Source organism: Pseudorca crassidens, chromosome 13 (assembly GCF_039906515.1).
Source record: "Pseudorca crassidens isolate mPseCra1 chromosome 13, mPseCra1.hap1, whole genome shotgun sequence".
Taxonomy (NCBI): Eukaryota; Metazoa; Chordata; class Mammalia; order Artiodactyla; family Delphinidae; genus Pseudorca; species Pseudorca crassidens.
In genome coordinates, this window is record NC_090308.1 from 12,655,957 (window position 1) to 12,674,267 (window position 18,311).

General features: G+C 38.5%; 1 protein-coding gene across 3 annotated transcripts in view; it reads right to left on the minus strand.

Annotated features, from left to right (window-relative positions):
- OPRM1 (opioid receptor mu 1) overlaps positions 1-18,311 on the minus strand; it is a 160,323-nt gene that overhangs the window by 108,106 nt on the left and 33,906 nt on the right. Inside the window, exons 3-4 of one of the 3 annotated variants that reach the window (XM_067701724.1) lie at positions 17,349-17,869; positions 14,700-14,744 (exon numbers count right to left, since the gene is read on the minus strand). In XM_067701724.1, the coding sequence (XP_067557825.1) occupies positions 14,700-14,744; positions 17,349-17,869 (566 nt within the window). Of the gene's footprint in view, positions 1-14,699; positions 14,745-17,348; positions 17,870-18,311 lie in introns of those variants that run through there. The other 2 variants (XM_067701725.1, XM_067701726.1) reach the window with 2 other exon arrangements.

Below are 18,311 nucleotides of genomic sequence, written 5' to 3' on the forward strand. Positions count from 1 at the left end.
ATATCTGTTGAGCAAAAATGGGACATTTGTTCCCACACAAAATTATGGCTTGATATTTTCAAATAAGGGAGGAGGATTATGAACATGAAACAAGTTTTATAATTAACAGATAATTGCTGTGTCCTGGTTTTTAACATTTTTGTTGAGAAGAAAGGAGGTGTTTGTATAGTAAGTGTAAAGGGATGAGAATTGTTTTGCTTTAACTTTATTTTGGTAACTTTCAAACTTCAGGAAAAGTGTAAGAATTAGAACGGTACAAAGAACACATGTGTACCCTTTACCCAGATTCACCTATTGTTAAGATTGTACCCCTTTCACTATACCATTTGCTTTCTCTTCTTTTTTTCTCCTTCCAAACAGACACAAAGACACACACACACGCACACACACACACATTATCTTATTGAACCATTTGATGCTAAACTGATCCCTCAATATTTCAATATACATTTCCTAAGAATAAGGAATACAGCGATCACATAGTGATCGCTGTGGAAGAGGCAGTATGAGCCCTGGATGCCCCTGCTCATCCTTGCTGATTGTGCCAAACTGTAAGGCTAACCAGTGTCTGACCCTGAACAGTTCCTACGATGGTAACTTAGACGATTAAGTAGGTCAAGGTGACCATAGCATTGATCACTGTGGACTGCTTACTCCTGGGAGGTTGGTTTATTGCTTGCTGCCAAAGGGACTGAGATTTTAGCTATGGGTTCCTTGACTGTGACTCAACCCATTGTGTGTGCAGCCACCATCTGGTCCCATCGCATCACCCCGTGGGACTTGGGAGCAGGGAGAATCTACCAAGCTAAAGCTTCTACAGCTCACTGTGCCCCTAAGTATTTTTATCTACTTTGGGCCCCTATGGACTTGTGGCAAGACAACCTGTTTGCTTGCTCAGTCATCTCCTTTGGAGTCTCGTTATCTTGTCATCTTCTAAGAGGATGAGATGCTTCCCAAACTGTACAACAAACAGTGTGTCAAGATGGATGATGACTTTTTGAAAGAGAAAAGACAAGGGCTCATGGATGAGATTTGAGGAGGTGAAGAAACTCCTTGGGAGCTAGTGGCAAATGTTCTGGCCCATGTGGTGCAGAGACAGGGAGCGAATGGTCCACCCTGTCCTACCTGTTGTTAAACATGAGTTGAGTTGATGGATGGAGGCTGAGCAGTGAGGGAAAAAATCTAAGCAGCTTCCCAAGTGGTGTCATGGTTGCTGCTTGCTCTCCTGTGGACTAGGGAACCAGGAGAGCACCCCAGGCCCCGCCATGGAGGAAAGCACAAATGCATTCAGTCTTAAGTCACAACCGGGAACATCCAGAGGTCGATATGTCCCTACAGTGAACACCAACTTATAGACCCTTAGTGAGAGGGAAAGAAGCCAGCCCAGGGGCATTTCAATCAACAGACGGAGCAACTGTTAGACCCAGAGCTGACGGAGGAGTGAGGAAGGTTATGCTCTTAGAGGGTGAATGGAGCACCTCGGCTGTCAAAATCTTGGGTGGGCTATGACTCGAAAGTGGTTTCCAGAGGCAATAAAGAAAATATTCTTTGCGCTATGACTCCCCATTACCAGAAACATAGCTCAGCACTTCATTTCACTGTCCAGCCATTGGAGACAATGTGTGCCTTGTCTATGTATGCGTTTAGTTGTCTGCAGGTTCGTCAGATAATCTGTCAAATTTGCCTGAGGACCTAAGCATGCGGCACTGGAGGCACTGCAAGAGCAGCCCAGCCCTGGAGCTTTCTGAACCACAGATTTCTGTAAGAGGAGGCAGCCTCCATGAGGGGTATCCCTAGGAGCCTTCCTGGCACCACTCCCCACTTCAGCTGCGGCAGGAATATCTTAGGCTTTGGTGTTGCTGGGAGGGGGAAATGATGAATGCTCTCTCTGTCTCCAGATTCCAGCCCTGCAGACTGGCAAAGCAATCATGTGGTCCACTGGACACGAAACAGCTCTGATTGCCGCACTGACCTACTGCGGGGTTTATCACCCCGGTCTGTGTGCTGTGAGGTCAGAGGAACTCATGTGGGTTTGGCTGGTCTTGCGCTATGCCTAATGCAGCTCCTAAATGTGAAAACCTTGTATGTGTACAAACACACACAGATAGAGGCAATCTTGTTTCATTTAAGCTCATACCAATTCATAAGCTTCTCCTGATACCTGAGTGCCCTTGGGTCATGCCATGTGTGGCTATCAAGGCCACAACTATTTGGTGACCCTGCTCCTATGGGTTCTCCAGATCAATGTAATTGTGATCTGAATCATGTTCAGCAACAAGTCTAGAATTGGAATAACCTGCCCCTTTCAGTTATATGTTTGTTACACGGGAGAGAGAGTGCTACAGGCTATCTCTCTACTAGGCGTGGGGACAGGAGGCTTAGTGCCTCTTTGACACCTTGCAATTATCAGCAATGACACCACTCCTTGGATCACATTCCTTTCGATAGGCCCTCAAATAAAGAAGACTGTGCTACCCAAAGGATACATGAATCCCTGCGTCATACAGTAGTGTGAGTGCTGTTCCCTGGCATCAGAGTCCACTTTCTAGAGATAGGCCAGGCACTCACCCTTGACTTTAGCTACCATAGCCAATGAGGTGGAATAGGCCATAGGAAAGCAACAGGCCAGGCTAAACTCCCTGACTGTAACTGAGTCACTGATTGGCCTTTGACTACATTCTGATAAGTATGGTCGCCAACCACGCCTGTTGTGTTGGCACCCATGCTATCCGTAACAATATCGTGGTGCAATCCATGTACATCACGAGAAAGAAGCTACATGAGTATCTGCAGTAAGACCTGTCAGCCCTCTCTGGGACTTAATGAATTCAGTCTGTGGTCTGGAAGTACATGGCTGAGGTCAAAAGTGCAGGTTGACCTGATCCTCTCGATAGGGATCCTATGGACAATAACCCTAATCACGTATTTATTGAGATAAATGGGACAGATTGGGTCCTAGCCTCTATCAGTATGTCTAATCCAAATTGCTGATGGGGCGGCGTAATCCTAGGAAAATTGAATTGAGCCAAGAATAAGTGGAGCTGACAGGTGCATTACCGTGGGAGGCAGCTCATCAGGCATCCCTGTACATTCTTGCTGACTGAGCTGAGCTGCAAGGCCTTACTATCTTCTGACTCCAAGTACTTTCTATAGCCACAGAGTCAAGGAAGACCCTTTACTGCCAAATCACATAAGGACCACAGTAGGACCAATGTGCGATTCCTTGCTCTTACGGGAGGAAGATTGCTTTGTTCACTGCTTGCTACAAAAGGTGGTGAAGCGCTAGCTCTGGGCTTGTCACGTGTGGTGCGATCAACTGTGTGCATAGTGACAATCAGGGTCTATTGTGTCACTCCATGGGACATGGGGGCAAGGGAACCAGCACTCCTGTGTTGACGCTCCTACTGTTTGCTGTGCTGTAATAAACTGTTTTCTCTGAACCACTGGGTCACATTGTCTATTTTTGGCACCCAGAGAGTCATAACAAGCTGAACTGTTTAGTGGCTGAGATAACTCTTTTGGAAACTTGCTACTCCCTGCCATTTTCTAAGACTGGGCTTCTTTCCTGACAGTACCACAGTACCATTAGAGATTCAGTAAATTTAACATTTGACATAGATAAAATATTTTCATCTACCATCAGCTTTCCAGTTTTTTCAAGAGCTTCTTAAACTGTTATTTTTTCCAGAAAGCCAACTAGTAAATCCACTTGGGCTATTTTTTAACCTATTTTGAAAAATAAAGTTTTGAAAAGCTTTAAGGTTCAAACTGAAGCTTCTTTAAAGCACTTTTAATCTCTATCCATACAATGATTGACATGTGCTTCCTATCCCTGGAAGGAGTTTAAAAGATTGCCTTTTCCAATTTCATTAATCTATGGGAGGAAATAGAGGTCTTGAGAGGGGAAGTGACAGGCCCAAGAGTATCCGTTGAGAAAAGCCCATTTAATATTTTTATTTTTGCTCTTTGCAGCACTCTCTTCCACTTCTATTTTCTCTGTCCTATTTGTGATGCCATCCAAAGTTACAGTTGAAGCCAGTACCAGACTTGGGTCCCTCTGAAGCTGATTAGTGTTTCAGCCAGTAATAGACTTCAAATTCCCATTCATTACAGAAGCCATAATAACAGAGCCACACACAAAAAACTTTGGGAGTGGATGACTAATAGGTAAAGGTCTCCATATACCTAAATAATGGAGAACTCATCCCTTCTTCCAAGTTCCATTGCCGGAATCAAACATATTGGGATCTAGAGTATAACAAGGGGTCACACTTCAGTGAAGGAGAATTCAAGGAGAGGTGGAATAATCTGCTAGTTCAAAGGATCCAGACTCAATATGCCATATGCTTCCTTCTGCTTTTAATATGAATTTTTTGTTCAATATAATAAGTTCTTTCACAAAAGGAAGCTTTGGTGGTTACTTTTGTTGTTTACTACGAGAAGCTAGCCCCCAGACTCTGAATAGGGGTAATTAATCAAGCCCAGAAATGAGCCCTAATTCACTGGCCGTCGACAGAAGCTGGGAAAGTCCTGCTTATGAAGAGATCCCCTTGGCAGTCATTAGCATGGGATGCCAAGTCCACACAGCTGGTTATCAGCAGCCTGGCACCAGAACCCAGGTGGCTTGGCTTCTATCTTGCATTCTTTCACAAGAAAGATTGTAATTAGTTAGCCTTTGGCACGCTTCTCACAGTTGACAATTGATCACTTTTAAAAGATTTCCTCCTTTAGGATTGTAACCAGAAAGTGACAGGCTTCAAAACACAGCCAAACAAAAGTGAAAACCCAAACAAAACACAGTCTGTTCTATTCTCAGAGATATGAAGTTTCAATATCTTGTTTGTATTTAGGCCATATATTTTGAATGAGTGAGAATAAGAGATTGATAATCAATTTTAGAACCCTGGTTAATGCCTGAAATTATGGGACATTGCCATTTATTCTAGTAAAGCATTGGATTTGGAACAGATTTGTCCATAACTGGGACTAATGATCTACAGTGGGCTTTTTGAAATGCTTAGCGGAAACCATTCTGTGAGATGTTACGTGTCTCTTGAAAAACTGAGACGGTGCTCAGATAAATTTGAGAACTTTAGCTTAAAGGACTAGATGCAAGTATATATACAGGACTAAATGCAGCACACACACACACACACACACACACACACGAATACCAATAGGGCTTTTCAAAGCCTTTAAAATGCTAATCCAAGTATCAGTCCCCATGACCAAAATAAGATATGCAACGTTTCTGAACATTTGTCTAAAAGCTATTTTTTAACGGACCACATATTAGCACTTTCTATAGGAACTCAGTGGAACTTGTAAAAAACTAAAAAAACTTATGAAAGAGTCACTTGTTCTGATTCCCTAAACATCAAATCTTAACACTTGAGTTCTTGTAACATCCCCTTTTATGTAGGCAAAATGCTGATGTTTGGACATTCAAGACTTCCAGTGACAAGGGAATCCTAGTGTCTCAAAGCTTAGAAAAGCCTTTCTTTGGTTGTATTGCAATCCCTTTCCCTGTAGCTTCCATCTGTTGGCTTTAATTATTGGAGTCGTATTGGTAAGTCCAATTCCCTGCTCACATCCCTTTAAGTATATGAAGACAACTATCTTGTGCCGTTTGAGCGTTCTATTTCCCAGGTAACCATGGGCACTTATTTCAACCATTTGTCATATTAAGGAATTTTAACTCCTTTTGCCTTCTTGGTTGTTCATCTCTGAACACAATCTATTTTGCTTATTTCATTCCTGAAGTGTGTTGTCTATTAGAGTGAGGCTAATATTTCTTTGGTTCTAGAAACCAAAATTCTATTGATGTGATTATCTATAATTGCAAGAGTTGATATGGCCTATATCATATTGTTGGTTCATGAAATAAAATCTTTATGACTTTTTGCACATCTGTTATCACTCACATTCTATCTTTCTATAATTGGATTTTTGGACTAAAATTTTTCTTCTAGTAACTACTATAGTTTTAGTTTTTTCTCGCTCTTCTAGTATGTTTGACTCCTTACCCGATCATAGGTTATTGAGCATTTCTCCATTGATTGGGACCCTTCAGGTGGGAATCAAAGCTGTACCATTACATTCCGATCATAATTCAATATAGGATAGAAGTGTAGAAATTAACAAGTGTTTGTCAAATCTCTTGTCAAAAACACTATTGATACTGGGGTACCTGATTTCTCTGTCCTCTAAGAAAATAAAATTTGTCTTGTAACTAATTCTTGAGAACTTATCTCACCTCCTAGAGGTTACTGCTTCCTTTCTAAGTGCTCTCAAAATACACTTTAATAATCTGATCTAGGTTCTTAAAACAATTAGCACAAAGCTACGTGGTCTTTGTAGTTTTCATAACTCCTTTGCCTTTGAAGTTATGATTTGTGTTTCATTAATTGTGTTTCATTTACAAGTTCTCTTAGTGTTTTAAGATCTCCAAGAGATTCGAGCTCATTTCTGAATGTTCTCTAACAATATCTTCACCTTTACTGGTCTTCAATTCTTTCTTAATAATGTTTCAGGCTGAAGATCGTTTCTCTGAAAGAGAAGCTTGAAATAAAATCAGCGTTGAAGAATTTTGCTTTCTCTTGTCTTCCATTAATACTGAGTCTTATTCTTTGCAACTGGTTAGCAGTGCAGACTAAAGCTTTGTTTGAGAAATCAGTGTGATATTTCAGAGGAGATCTAGTCTAAAGTCAGAATACCTGGGGTCTAGTTCCAACTCTCAGGTGGTGCTTTAAGGACATGACTAATTTGGACCTTGATGTTTCTTCATCTATTAAACATCATTGGTCAGCTTAGATCAGTGGTTCTCAACTGATATTTACGCTAATGGTTTTCAACTGATTGTTTTCCTCGGGGGGGGCAATGTCTGGAGACATTTTGGCTGTCACAACTGGGGATGGGTGGGTGATACTGGCGTCTAGTGGGTAGAAGACAGGGATGCTGCTAGATATCCTGCAATGTGCATCCCCTCACAACAGAGAATTATCTGGCCCAAAATGTCACTAGAGCCAAGGTTGAGAAATGTTGGGATAGACCAACTTTACGATCCCTTTTAGCAGCATTAGTTCATTCCTTTAAACTTTGCATTACAAGAGCTATAATTCAACTTCTTGGGGGAAAGAGAATAGAGGAGGTGAAAACAGTAAAACCTCACTAAGTGGCTTACACTAGTATTACTAGCCAGTTTCCTGGCACTGTGCTATGTATTTTACATGGCTAATTATGCATCACATTCACATCAAAATAACTGTTAGACACTATAGTTACGACCATTCTTACATGTAAGGACATTGAAATATAGACAGTCTCAGGAAATTCCACAGGGAAATTCAGCTGGTCAATGGTAGGATCTGGCCAAATAAATGAGTCATCTAAATTTTTAAGATTTTATATTATATTTATATTATATTATATTATATTTAAGATTTTATATTATATTTGCTATTCTTATTTAATTATAAAGTTTCCCTTTATCTGCTGGTATTCTAAATTAAATTTACACATAGTAGAGTTTACATAAAATATAATTATCTATCTTTTTCTTTAGTCACAATTTTTAAAAACTCTATTTGGAAACTAGGTATTTGAAAAGACTCTCACAATTATATATTTTATATTTGGAAAAAAGCATACAATAAAAAAATATATTTCTGGCCTACAATTTCTCCATTTATAACATCAGGCGGTTTGGATTAGATGATCTATATACTTTTTCAGTTCCAATATTCTAGAACTGTGAATATTTTTCATCTTCTTGATAAATCCAATCGCATTATTGGGATTTAGATGTTGATATTTACTTACAGTGTAGCCATTTGAAAGGTTATTTGTTCCACTGAATTTCTGAAATAACCAGAAAAATCTTCAGTTGTTAAAGGGCATACTAGCCATTCTGCAAGCCTCTATCTGCAGCATTTTAAGGTTCTAGGAGTGGCATGTATCTCGTCTGTTTCCAAAGAGTATCTCGAAGACAGCACTTTTTAAAAGTTGATGTTTTGAATTTGAATGAGCTCACATGTAACTATATTTGAGGATTTCTGAGTATAAGAACATGTTAGCTGACATGTCAGAGAAAAAGTAAGAACAACAAGAGTGAGATATTTTTGCTAAGTTGTTAAATTATGGGATGGATTAAGTTGGTGATTGCATTGTGAAACATAGAATGGCCATATTCTATTTCACATCCACTATTCACTGAATTTTCTCATTGTTAAGTTTATTTTTAGTAATTTGACTTTTCTTAAGATATTCTTATTTATTAATGTCAATTTCCATAGGCTTTATTTTTTTGCTTTCATATCAGATGTCTTAGAGGTACCTATTTTATCACAAGAAAAATTTTATTCATTTCTTGTGCTTTAAGGGACTTAGACATATCATATGGGACTCTGGATCATATATATATTTTATATATAGTATTTTTTAATCTTTATGAAGATTTGATAATGTATGTAGGAAAAAAAGGAAATAAGTAGGGCTTGATAGATTTTGTAGATTTCCAGTATCCCTGAATTTCTGTTGTCTATATGGAAAACAGAATAGTAGGAAGAATGTGACTAATTTCCAACACAAAATATATTCTGTGTCAGCTTTTTTCTCTCCCTTCCTTCCTTTCTTCCTTCCTAATAAATACTGCACTCTACACAGACAAATTCTTTTTCTACATATTCATTCTCATTCTTGGACCAAGGGGACCATTATTTTAAATTATAGTGAAACTTTCAGCTTATATTTATTTGATATTTGTAATTACATGGAACTAATTTATCAGGCTAGTTATTTGCATGTGTTCCTAATAAGGCAGGTGTTATAGAAAGAAAAAGTTGTTCATTTCCTTTGATTCACAGTGAAGCAACAAGCACTAAATTAAATTCATACTAATCTCCCACCCAGGTATGGTTAATATTTACATTGCCAGATATGCATTCCTTCTGCATACATCATTGGCAATGGGGATGACCAAACTCACATGGGGTCTTGAAAGCTGGCATTATAATCTTTTGGATATGTATCAGGAATGCCATTCACGTTTTGAAAAGTACTATTACAATTTTTTAGCACTCAGAATAAATCCTGTTTCTAGCCTCCACTTACCCACACCATATGTGTGTGTGTGTATATATATGTGTGTGTGTGTATGTATATATATATATAGTATTCTATTTATATGGTATTTTATTGGTATTGGTATGTTATACTATATGGTATTTTATTATTTTATATATATGTTATTTTATTGCAGTAAAAGTATAAATCATAGACAATACGGTTCTAATATTTCTTTTCATCGTGAAAAATTTCTACTCATTTCAAAGCTAGGAACTCTACTATATAAGAAAGAAATTCTTGAGTGTAAAGGGAGAAGGCAGGCAAAAGTTATGGCTCTAGGTTCTTGATTTCCAGGGTGATAATAATCAAAAAGGAAATATTAAGACATTTTATTCTAGAAAGTTGTAGTTCTCACAACGTCACCCCCAAAATAATTTTATAATTTTAAAAAAATTGTAGCGATTTGTAAATATTTATTGCAACTGACCAAAAGATAACCACATCAGAATGATATTCAGAAGTTAGTGGTTGGTCATCTTCATTCCAATGATAACGTTGTTTGAAGTGAGGAAAAAAATATAAAAGCAAAAAATACTATAAAACTGAATTTCAAATTCATAAACGTAGAAGTAAGAATACATGTGTTGTAGAAAGTTAAAAGAGAAAAGAATCTGCCTCTCATAGCTGACTCCCAAAGCTAAAAAGAATAGATACATTTATATGTATAACTGAATCACTTTGTTGTACAACTGAAACTAACATAACATTGTTAATCAACTATACTCCAATATAAAATAAAAAGTTTAAAAAAAAGAAAATAAGATCAACACGTTCCAATGCACTAAATCTCAATGTAAGGACTTTTTCATGATAAATGTTTATAAAATAGCAATTTACCACTTAAGGTTGCCAAATTAATGACACATCATTTTGAGTTAATTTTTTAAAGAAAAGTGTGTTGCCATATTTTATCAGTTAGTTACATTAATTGGAATAACAAGCACAAGAAAATGCTGCAGTAATTATATTAGTTAATCCAATCTTTAAAACTCAACCTCCCTAAAAGTTCATAGTATTCAGTCAGGAAGAACTCTAGCTAATTCATATATCAGTGTCCACTGTACTGTTCTGCTGTACAGAACAATCTTCTGCCCACCAGAAGTATCAATCAGCCCACCAAGGTGATAGCTGAAAAGACTGAGTTCTTGCAAGATGAAGGGTTTCCTCCATCACATGCTGGTCAGGGGCAGCACGACAACTAGAACATTCAACTGACTCCCTGTCCTGGTTCCTCTGGCACCACCAGCCCGCCAAGCTGCCTTCTCTAGTAGGATAGATGTGATTGGACTCACAATCCTAAAGTCAGTTTATGAAAATATTAAATGAACTTCTCTGACGTTAATCAAAAATTTTAACTGTGGAAAAGAAAATTCTATCATTCAGTAAGAGTCAATATGACTTTACTGACAGCAAAAGATTTTAGCCAAATAATTTGAGCTCATATAATGGTAACCACGATCCCCATTATTGGATTTCTAATTCCCCGTGATAGTCATTAATCTATGTGTTTACTTTTATATACAGATATGCAAATACACCAAGAATACATCTAAACAAGCCCATATAAAGGCCTTATGGCATTCAAACTGTCAGTATATAAATGTTAAAATTTAGTTCTAGGAGACACCACTGAGCGTAGTGAAAACCAGACTGGGGGATAGTAGGGCACATTAATTAAAAGTCTGGGTTATAATGTCAAATTCAACTGGGTTCATTCCTCAGCCACTGCCCTTTACCTATGACCTTAGGCAAGTTAATTCCTTAAGCATTGGTTTCCTCAACTGCAGAGATAATCCACACCTCATATGATTAAATAAGATATACTGGATACAAACCAGTCAATAAATGTTATTACTAAAGTCTTTTTTTTTACATAAACCTATATTTATTCAATGCAAATATTGTAATTCCTTTTTTTAACCATTTTTTATTGAAGTATAGTTAATTTACAATTTTGTGTTAGTTTTAAGTGTGCAGCAAAGTGATTCAGCTATATGTATATATATATATTCTTTTTCAAATTCTTTTCCATTATAGGTTATTACAGGATATTGAATATAGTTTCCTGTGTTATACAATAGGTCTTCTTGTTTACCTATTTTATATATAGTAACGTGTGTATGTTAATCCCAAACTCCTAATTTATCTCCTCCCTCCCATTAAACCCTTTGGTAACGATAAGTTTGCTTTCTATGTCTGAGTCTGTTTCTGTTTTGGAAATAAGTTCATTGGTATCATATTTTTAGATTCCACACATAAGTGATATCACATGGTATTTGTCTTTCTCTTTCTGACTGACTTTACTTAGCATGGTAATCTCTAGGCCCATGCTGCAAATGGCGTTATTTCATTCTTTTCTCTGGCTGAGTAATATTCCATAGTATATATGTACCACATCTTCTTTATCCATTGCTCTGTCCATGGACATTTAGGTTGCTTCCATGTCTTGGCTGTTGTAAATAGTGTTGCAGTGAACATTGGGGTGCACGTATCTTTTCGAATTAGAGTTTTGTCTGGATATATGCCCAGGAATGGGATTGCAGGATCATATGGTAACTCTACTTTTAGTTTTTTAAGGAAACTCTATACTGTTCTCCATAGTGGCTGCACCATTTTACATTCCCACCAACAGTGCAGGAAGGTTCCTTTTTTTCCACACCCTCTCCAGCATTTATTATTTGTAGACATTTTAATGATGGTCATCCTGGCTTGTATGAGATGATACCTCATTGTTGCTTTAATTTGCATTTCTCTAATAGTTAGTGATATTGAGCATCTTTCCATGTGCCTGTTGGCCATCTGTATGTCTTCTTTGGAGAAATGTCTATTTAGGTCTGTTATTACTAATAGTCAAATATTTTGTGGCAATAAACATATTTCCAAGTAAACAATATTTTCTCATCCCAGATTGTAGCCAATTTACAGAAACATATTAAGCTCTTCTGCTATATTTATGAAAGGGATAATTCATTTTAAACTTAGATATACTCTAGTGCTGCACATGCATAGAAGCATGCCTATATCATGCATGTGTATGCTCTCTCTCTCTCTCTCTCTCTCTCTCTCTCTCTCTCTCTCTCTCACACACACACACACACACACACACACTCTCTTAACTGGAACTGTTTTCTTTTTAAACCAAAGAATTGAAAGAATAGCCACTTTGGCCTCATTCACAACATATGCATTAATGTGGTCAAACCTGGTAATTTTGTGAGCTATCCTCATTTGGGACTTTTGTCATGGAATTGAAATGCTTTTCCTTCTCAAATTGGTTCTCCACAGATGTCTTGTAAAAAAGTCGAGAGCCAACTTTTGAGAGTGATTTGACAAATTAGGCTTCTGCTTTTAGTTTAGCTGGGGATAATATAGTTTTTTAGTTAACGCAAATGCAAAGCATCTCCTCATTTCTTGACCTGCTACTTTGATCAAAATGTCAAGAAGCTGCTTAAAAAATAGTAACCTAAGGGTTTAGGAATGGGCTTGCCATATTGATGTGGAGTTAGCAGGAGGTACCATAATGTTAGCTTTATCATTGTTATATTACTTTGTTCTATAAGACTCACTGATTGATATATTAGAAAGTTAAGGCTTTGTCACAAGATAACTACATTATTTTGCTAAACACAACATTCATTTGGTGAAAAAAATTAGTATCAATCAGCTTGACCAAATGGGTTACTCAGGTTAGACAAAACAGTAACTTTGGTAGTGTTTGGATGAAGTTACCTTTTAAATCAGCTTTCAGTTTAGTGTTTTGTTCAAAATTCAGATTATTGGACCCTACTTTGACTCAGTGAACCAGATTTCTTAGAGTTCCTCAAAAGTTACACTTTCTGGAGCTCACTGTAAAGCCTGAGATCCTCTGCCTGAGACCATATACTAATATTTGAGTGCAAAGTGGTATTTTGTGGGATAGCAGAGAAAAGTTTTGGATTAATATGAGAAGTCTAGATATTTGTCTGGGTTCTGCCTCTTACTGGTGGTTTGATCTTGTATAATCATTTAACCTCCCTGAACATTTTTTTTTTCATGTTTACCCATTAGGGTTACTATAGGAAGCTGATGTGATAAAAGCACTTTTTAATCTTCATGCTATCATATAAGGGAAAGATAGCATTATTATTATGGTTATAGTTAATGCAAACTCTTTAAATAATAATCTAACTGACATAACAGAGTTTTCTTTTCCCATATAATGTTATACATTAAAAAATAATCTAGGTGTCAAAACTAAAAATACATTAGAGAATGTGATCAGGGTGGAAACCAAGCAGTGAAGGCAGGCCAGCATCTCAGGTCTGAGTTGGACCTGGACTGATTTGAGCAAATGATGGAAGTGTTTTGAAGCCAAGTGGAACCGAATGAGGACAACAACAGGGTACAAAGAAATTAAGTTGCATTGAGAGCAGATGGAAAATGAATGCCTTTGCCTAAGTCTACCTACCAAAGATCTAGAAGACATAAAGACAACAAGCTGAACATAAATCAGGCATGGAACACTACAGCTGGAGCAGTATGCTGGACCCTGGAATGCATAATAGAATATGAGACCATCTTTTTTTTTTTTTTTTTTTCACATTAAGCCAGGGTATGAGCTCTTTAGGGCACTGAGTCTGGTTCTTGACCCCCTTATCAATAACACTTATTAAAAATAAAATTAGAAGGCAAGCACCAATGTAAGAAAATTTTTGAAAAGTGTAACTTTGGATCAGAGGACTAAAGGCTGGAGAGAAAAAATAAAGAATCCCTCCTGTGAATATTTTTTTTACTGAAGGGTGAGCCTGAAATAATGTCAGGGTATTACACAATCCTTTAGCTTGTCAATCAATTGCAAGAAAGGGGTCGCTCCTACCCCCTCCAGATCTCCTGAAATATCAAAAGATATTTATTCAATCATTCATTTATTCAACAGATGTTTTTGGAGTACACTTTACTGTGCTAGGCAGATACTGGAGATACAAGAAGGAGCAAGACAGATATAATTTGTGCTCTCAGGGAGCTAAGGCTAACTTGTCCCATGCACCATGTGCCTACTGTAGATGGTTAGCAAAAGAGGCCACAATGACTTCCCTCCCTACATTCACACCCCTTTGCAATGTGACTGCAGCTCCATCAATAGGTGGAGTCTGTTTTCCCACCCTTTGAACCTAGAACCTGTGATGGCCATGAGAACAAGCCTGGGCTGACACAGATGATGGAAGATGAGGATCCATGAGGAGCTAGCCATTCTTGCTATGGCCACCTTAGATCAGCTGGCTGACAGCCGATAGGGCAGCTCACCACAGAGTGAGCCCAGCTAAGACTGGAAGAACTGTCTAGCCCAGCCCAGCCCAGCCCAGCCCAAATTACTGATCTATAGAATTGTAAACTAAATAAATGGTTGCTTTCAGCCATTAAATTTTGGAATGATTTTTTATGCAGCAAAAGCTGACCAAGTAGCCCTTAGCTATGTAAGTATGACTCAAAGTTTATCTTGGGCACATAATTTTCTTATATGATCAAATTACCTTGATAACTGCCAACTCTCCACTTGACTTTGCGTTGCATGGACATGATCTCAGTGTACAGTTTCAGAATACAGACACCCTGGGAAGGTTTGATATTGGATCTCTGATCTGCAGAATATGAAGTTGACTAATGTGCTTGACATGTGACACATACAGTACAACATATTTCTTGGAGAAAATACAAATACATAGATAGGTAGGACATAAACATCTACAATGGTACAGACAGCAGTTAAACAGTTAATGCAAATCCAATTAGCTTTGTTTCCTAACATGACGGTTCATGACTTAAAAAAAACAGAAAAAAAGAAAATAACACCTCCCTGTCAGATACTGAATTTGTAAACGAATCAATGACCTATAGACACAGCCGTAAAGTCTCCAATTTTTCCCCCAAATAATTTTATTATTTTGATATATTAGTGAAAAGATCACCAAAGACTTACGTATTGTTCCAGATGTCTGTGTGTAACTGCCTTGATTCTAATGATGACACCTCAGTGGAGATTAGTGAAAGGGATATTTGATTTATCTTAATTTTCAAATATGTCAGTGTCTTTTCCTCTTTTCCTGGCATCCACTCTTCTGTGTCCAGCTCTCCCAGCTGGGCGTTTTGGGAAAGCAGCCAATTCCAGGGCTAATGTGTTTCTGCTGTTATCTGACACTGATGCTGCTTCACAGAGGCAGCAATGAAGATAAGCTCCATTTGGATGTATTTTTAAAGCAAACCTTTTAGTTACTTAGACCAGAGCTTCCCCAGTTAGCTTCCTTTCTCCTCTCTCTGGCTGTGCAAGAACCACACATGTGGCTGTGAAACTGCTGGATTTGGAGGGGAGTCAAGGGCAGTGTCGGGGCAGCTGAAGGACACTCATGCTGAACTCAGGAAAAACACTCCACCAGACAAGCTGGGAGCTGTACTTCCAGGAAAGCAAGGCAGGTGAAGGGTTCTGAGAGGATCAGATATGACAAGAGACCTCGGCAGTGGTACAGGGTACAATACCAGCAGCCACTCCCCAAAGTGCCTGAAAGGAGAGGGAGGGTATAAACAGGTGCTTAAGGAGAGAGAACGAATCCTTTACAATGGCCATCGTTTTGCTCCAATGGTAAATATTTTAACCTTAGTTTAGGACTGAGGGTTTTAAGTTGCATTCTTTAACGTATTATCTTCAAGTTAGAGAAAAATCTATTTAAATTCCTACCCTCTTTAAGTTATTCACAAGATTTCCAGAATCACTGAGAAGGAGAGCTGCTTAGTAAAAGGAGCAGGCTTAGAGGTCTTGATGTGAAAAAAAAAAAATTAAAGAAGCAGAGTAGAAAAACTGTTCTTTCTGGCTTTTGTTTCTGAAATGGAATTAGAAGTGAGACATAATAAGTTAATAATTTCCCTTTGGTTGGAAATAGGCCTGCCATCATTACCTCATGCTCCCCAGGGCTTGCGAGTTCCTGGGTTCATTTTAACATTATTTAATATCAAGAGTATGAGGATTCATGTCGCCATGCCAGATCCTTCTGGGCCATATTACATTGGTCCTGTGGTCAATTAGAAGGGGTGAGCCCTTCTAATTGGGCTGGGTTGGGTGGGTTGGGTGGCAGTAGTGGCCGTCACAAGGGACAGCGAGGAGTGGGGAACAGGAAGCAGAGAGGAAGCAGCTGCATCCTAAGGGAACCAGGCTCTCTCTCTGGCTCCGCGACTTGACTTCCTGATGATTTTTAGGGAGACATCTGTCCCCACTGTTCTGCTCCCTGACCCTAGAAACTTTACCTAAGATTCTGACATGAGGATTTACTTTAACAGGGAGTTTGAATTTGAGTTCTGTGTTATAAAATTCCACAGGCTGTGATTTTTGGATGCTGGTACCATCATTCAGAAATTTACTTACTTAAGTTAATTTTAATAATTCAGTGACTGATTTACTTTACAGGCCAGACTCCAAAATTTCCAAACCAGTGGCTTAACAAGGCGATATTAACTTAGAGACAGATTTTTTTTCTCTTTCCTCCTTTTTGATTTCTCATGTGATTATTCTGCTGTGTGTAAACCTTGCATCTTCTGTGCAGGCTCCCATCTGTACTCTTCTGTGCATAGGGATATATCTTCCAACAGATAGTCACTCCTCATTATAACCTCAACTGGTATGATGACTGTTGCAAAACTAATTTACTTCTAATAATTAAGTAATAAGTTTGATGTTTTCTCTAGAGTTCAGGTAAAAAAATTTATAAATCAGTGACTCAACCAAGTTAAGGACGGGCCATTGAATCCTCTTTTCTCCTTTGGTGTGACAGTGAGTTGCTGGGAACATCATCACCCATCACTACAGTGGACAAAGTGCTGACACTTTCTCTGTAACCACAGATCCAGAGCAGGACTGGCTTTTGAGAAGTGACAGGGACATTGGAGTGATATGCATGAAACACCTAACATTGGGGGGAATGAGAAGAATTCTAGATTAAGATCACTTCCACAATGTGCTGAAGTCATTAATTTTGCATAGAAGCAAAGGCTGTGAAGATAGTAGATTTTTAGTAGATTTATGGATATCTGATTGGAATGTCTCTATATCTGAATGCATATGTACAAAATACATAGAGCTCAGCCTCAATCCCCTGGTTACTCATCCTTTTCCAGTGGATTCAAATCTTGGCTTTTAAGAAGCTCTATAACTTTTCTGTCATCCCCAGGAGGTACACCCAATCCTAGAAGCTGCCTACCTGATGGTTAGTCCTATCCACTGTGTTGGCCGTGGAGGGGTGGTCTCTGGTGTTCTGACGTATTCTAGTGGAGTTTTGCTGCTCAATGGTGGAGGAAGTTGGGATGCAGAACTCTCTGAAGCATCGTTTGAAGTTTTCATCCAGAAATGCATAAAGGACCGGGTTCAGGCAGCTGTTTGTGTAACCGAGAGCAATGCAGAAGTGCCATGAAACAGTCTGGAAAGTAGTTTCTGGGATTGTGATCAAGGCTTTGACGATGACATAAATGTGAATGGGGGTCCAGCAGACGATGAACACAGCCACAACCACCAGCACCATCCTGGTGATTCTTCGCAGGTTCCGATCCTTTTCTTTGGAGCCAGAGAGCATGCGGACGCTCTTGAGGCGTAAGATCATCAGTCCGTAACACACCGTAATGACGAGGACAGGCATGATGAAAGCAAAGATGAAAACACAGATTTTCAGCAGGTTCTCCCAGTACCAGGTTGGGTGAGAAAATGTTAGTGTACAATCTATGGAGCCTAGAAGAGAAGAATGATAAGGAAGAACTAGCAGCAACTTTTAATGATGTCATGAGGTGTTACGATTGCCCTTTTGCTCTCTAATTTATCACCTTGACCTGGGTTAACTTCTGGCTATTACTACACAAGCCAGAAAAGGAAGATTTAAAGAAACCATGGAAGAAATTCAGTTCTCTCTTGATTTTCAGGAGAGTTATTTTTTCCAGATACGTCATTTAGGTTCTCCACTTTGATGACGTTAAGCTTTCATTCAGTCAACAGTTATGAATCTCTTACCGTGAGCTAGATCCTCTATGGGGTCTAGGCTGATATAAAAATATAATCACTGTCAAGATTCTATAGGGGTTTCCAGGTAATGGATGTCTTCACTTTATTTTCTGGGTTTTTTTTTTTGGCCACCCATGTGGCTTGCGAGATCTTAGTTCCCCAACCCGGCCACCAC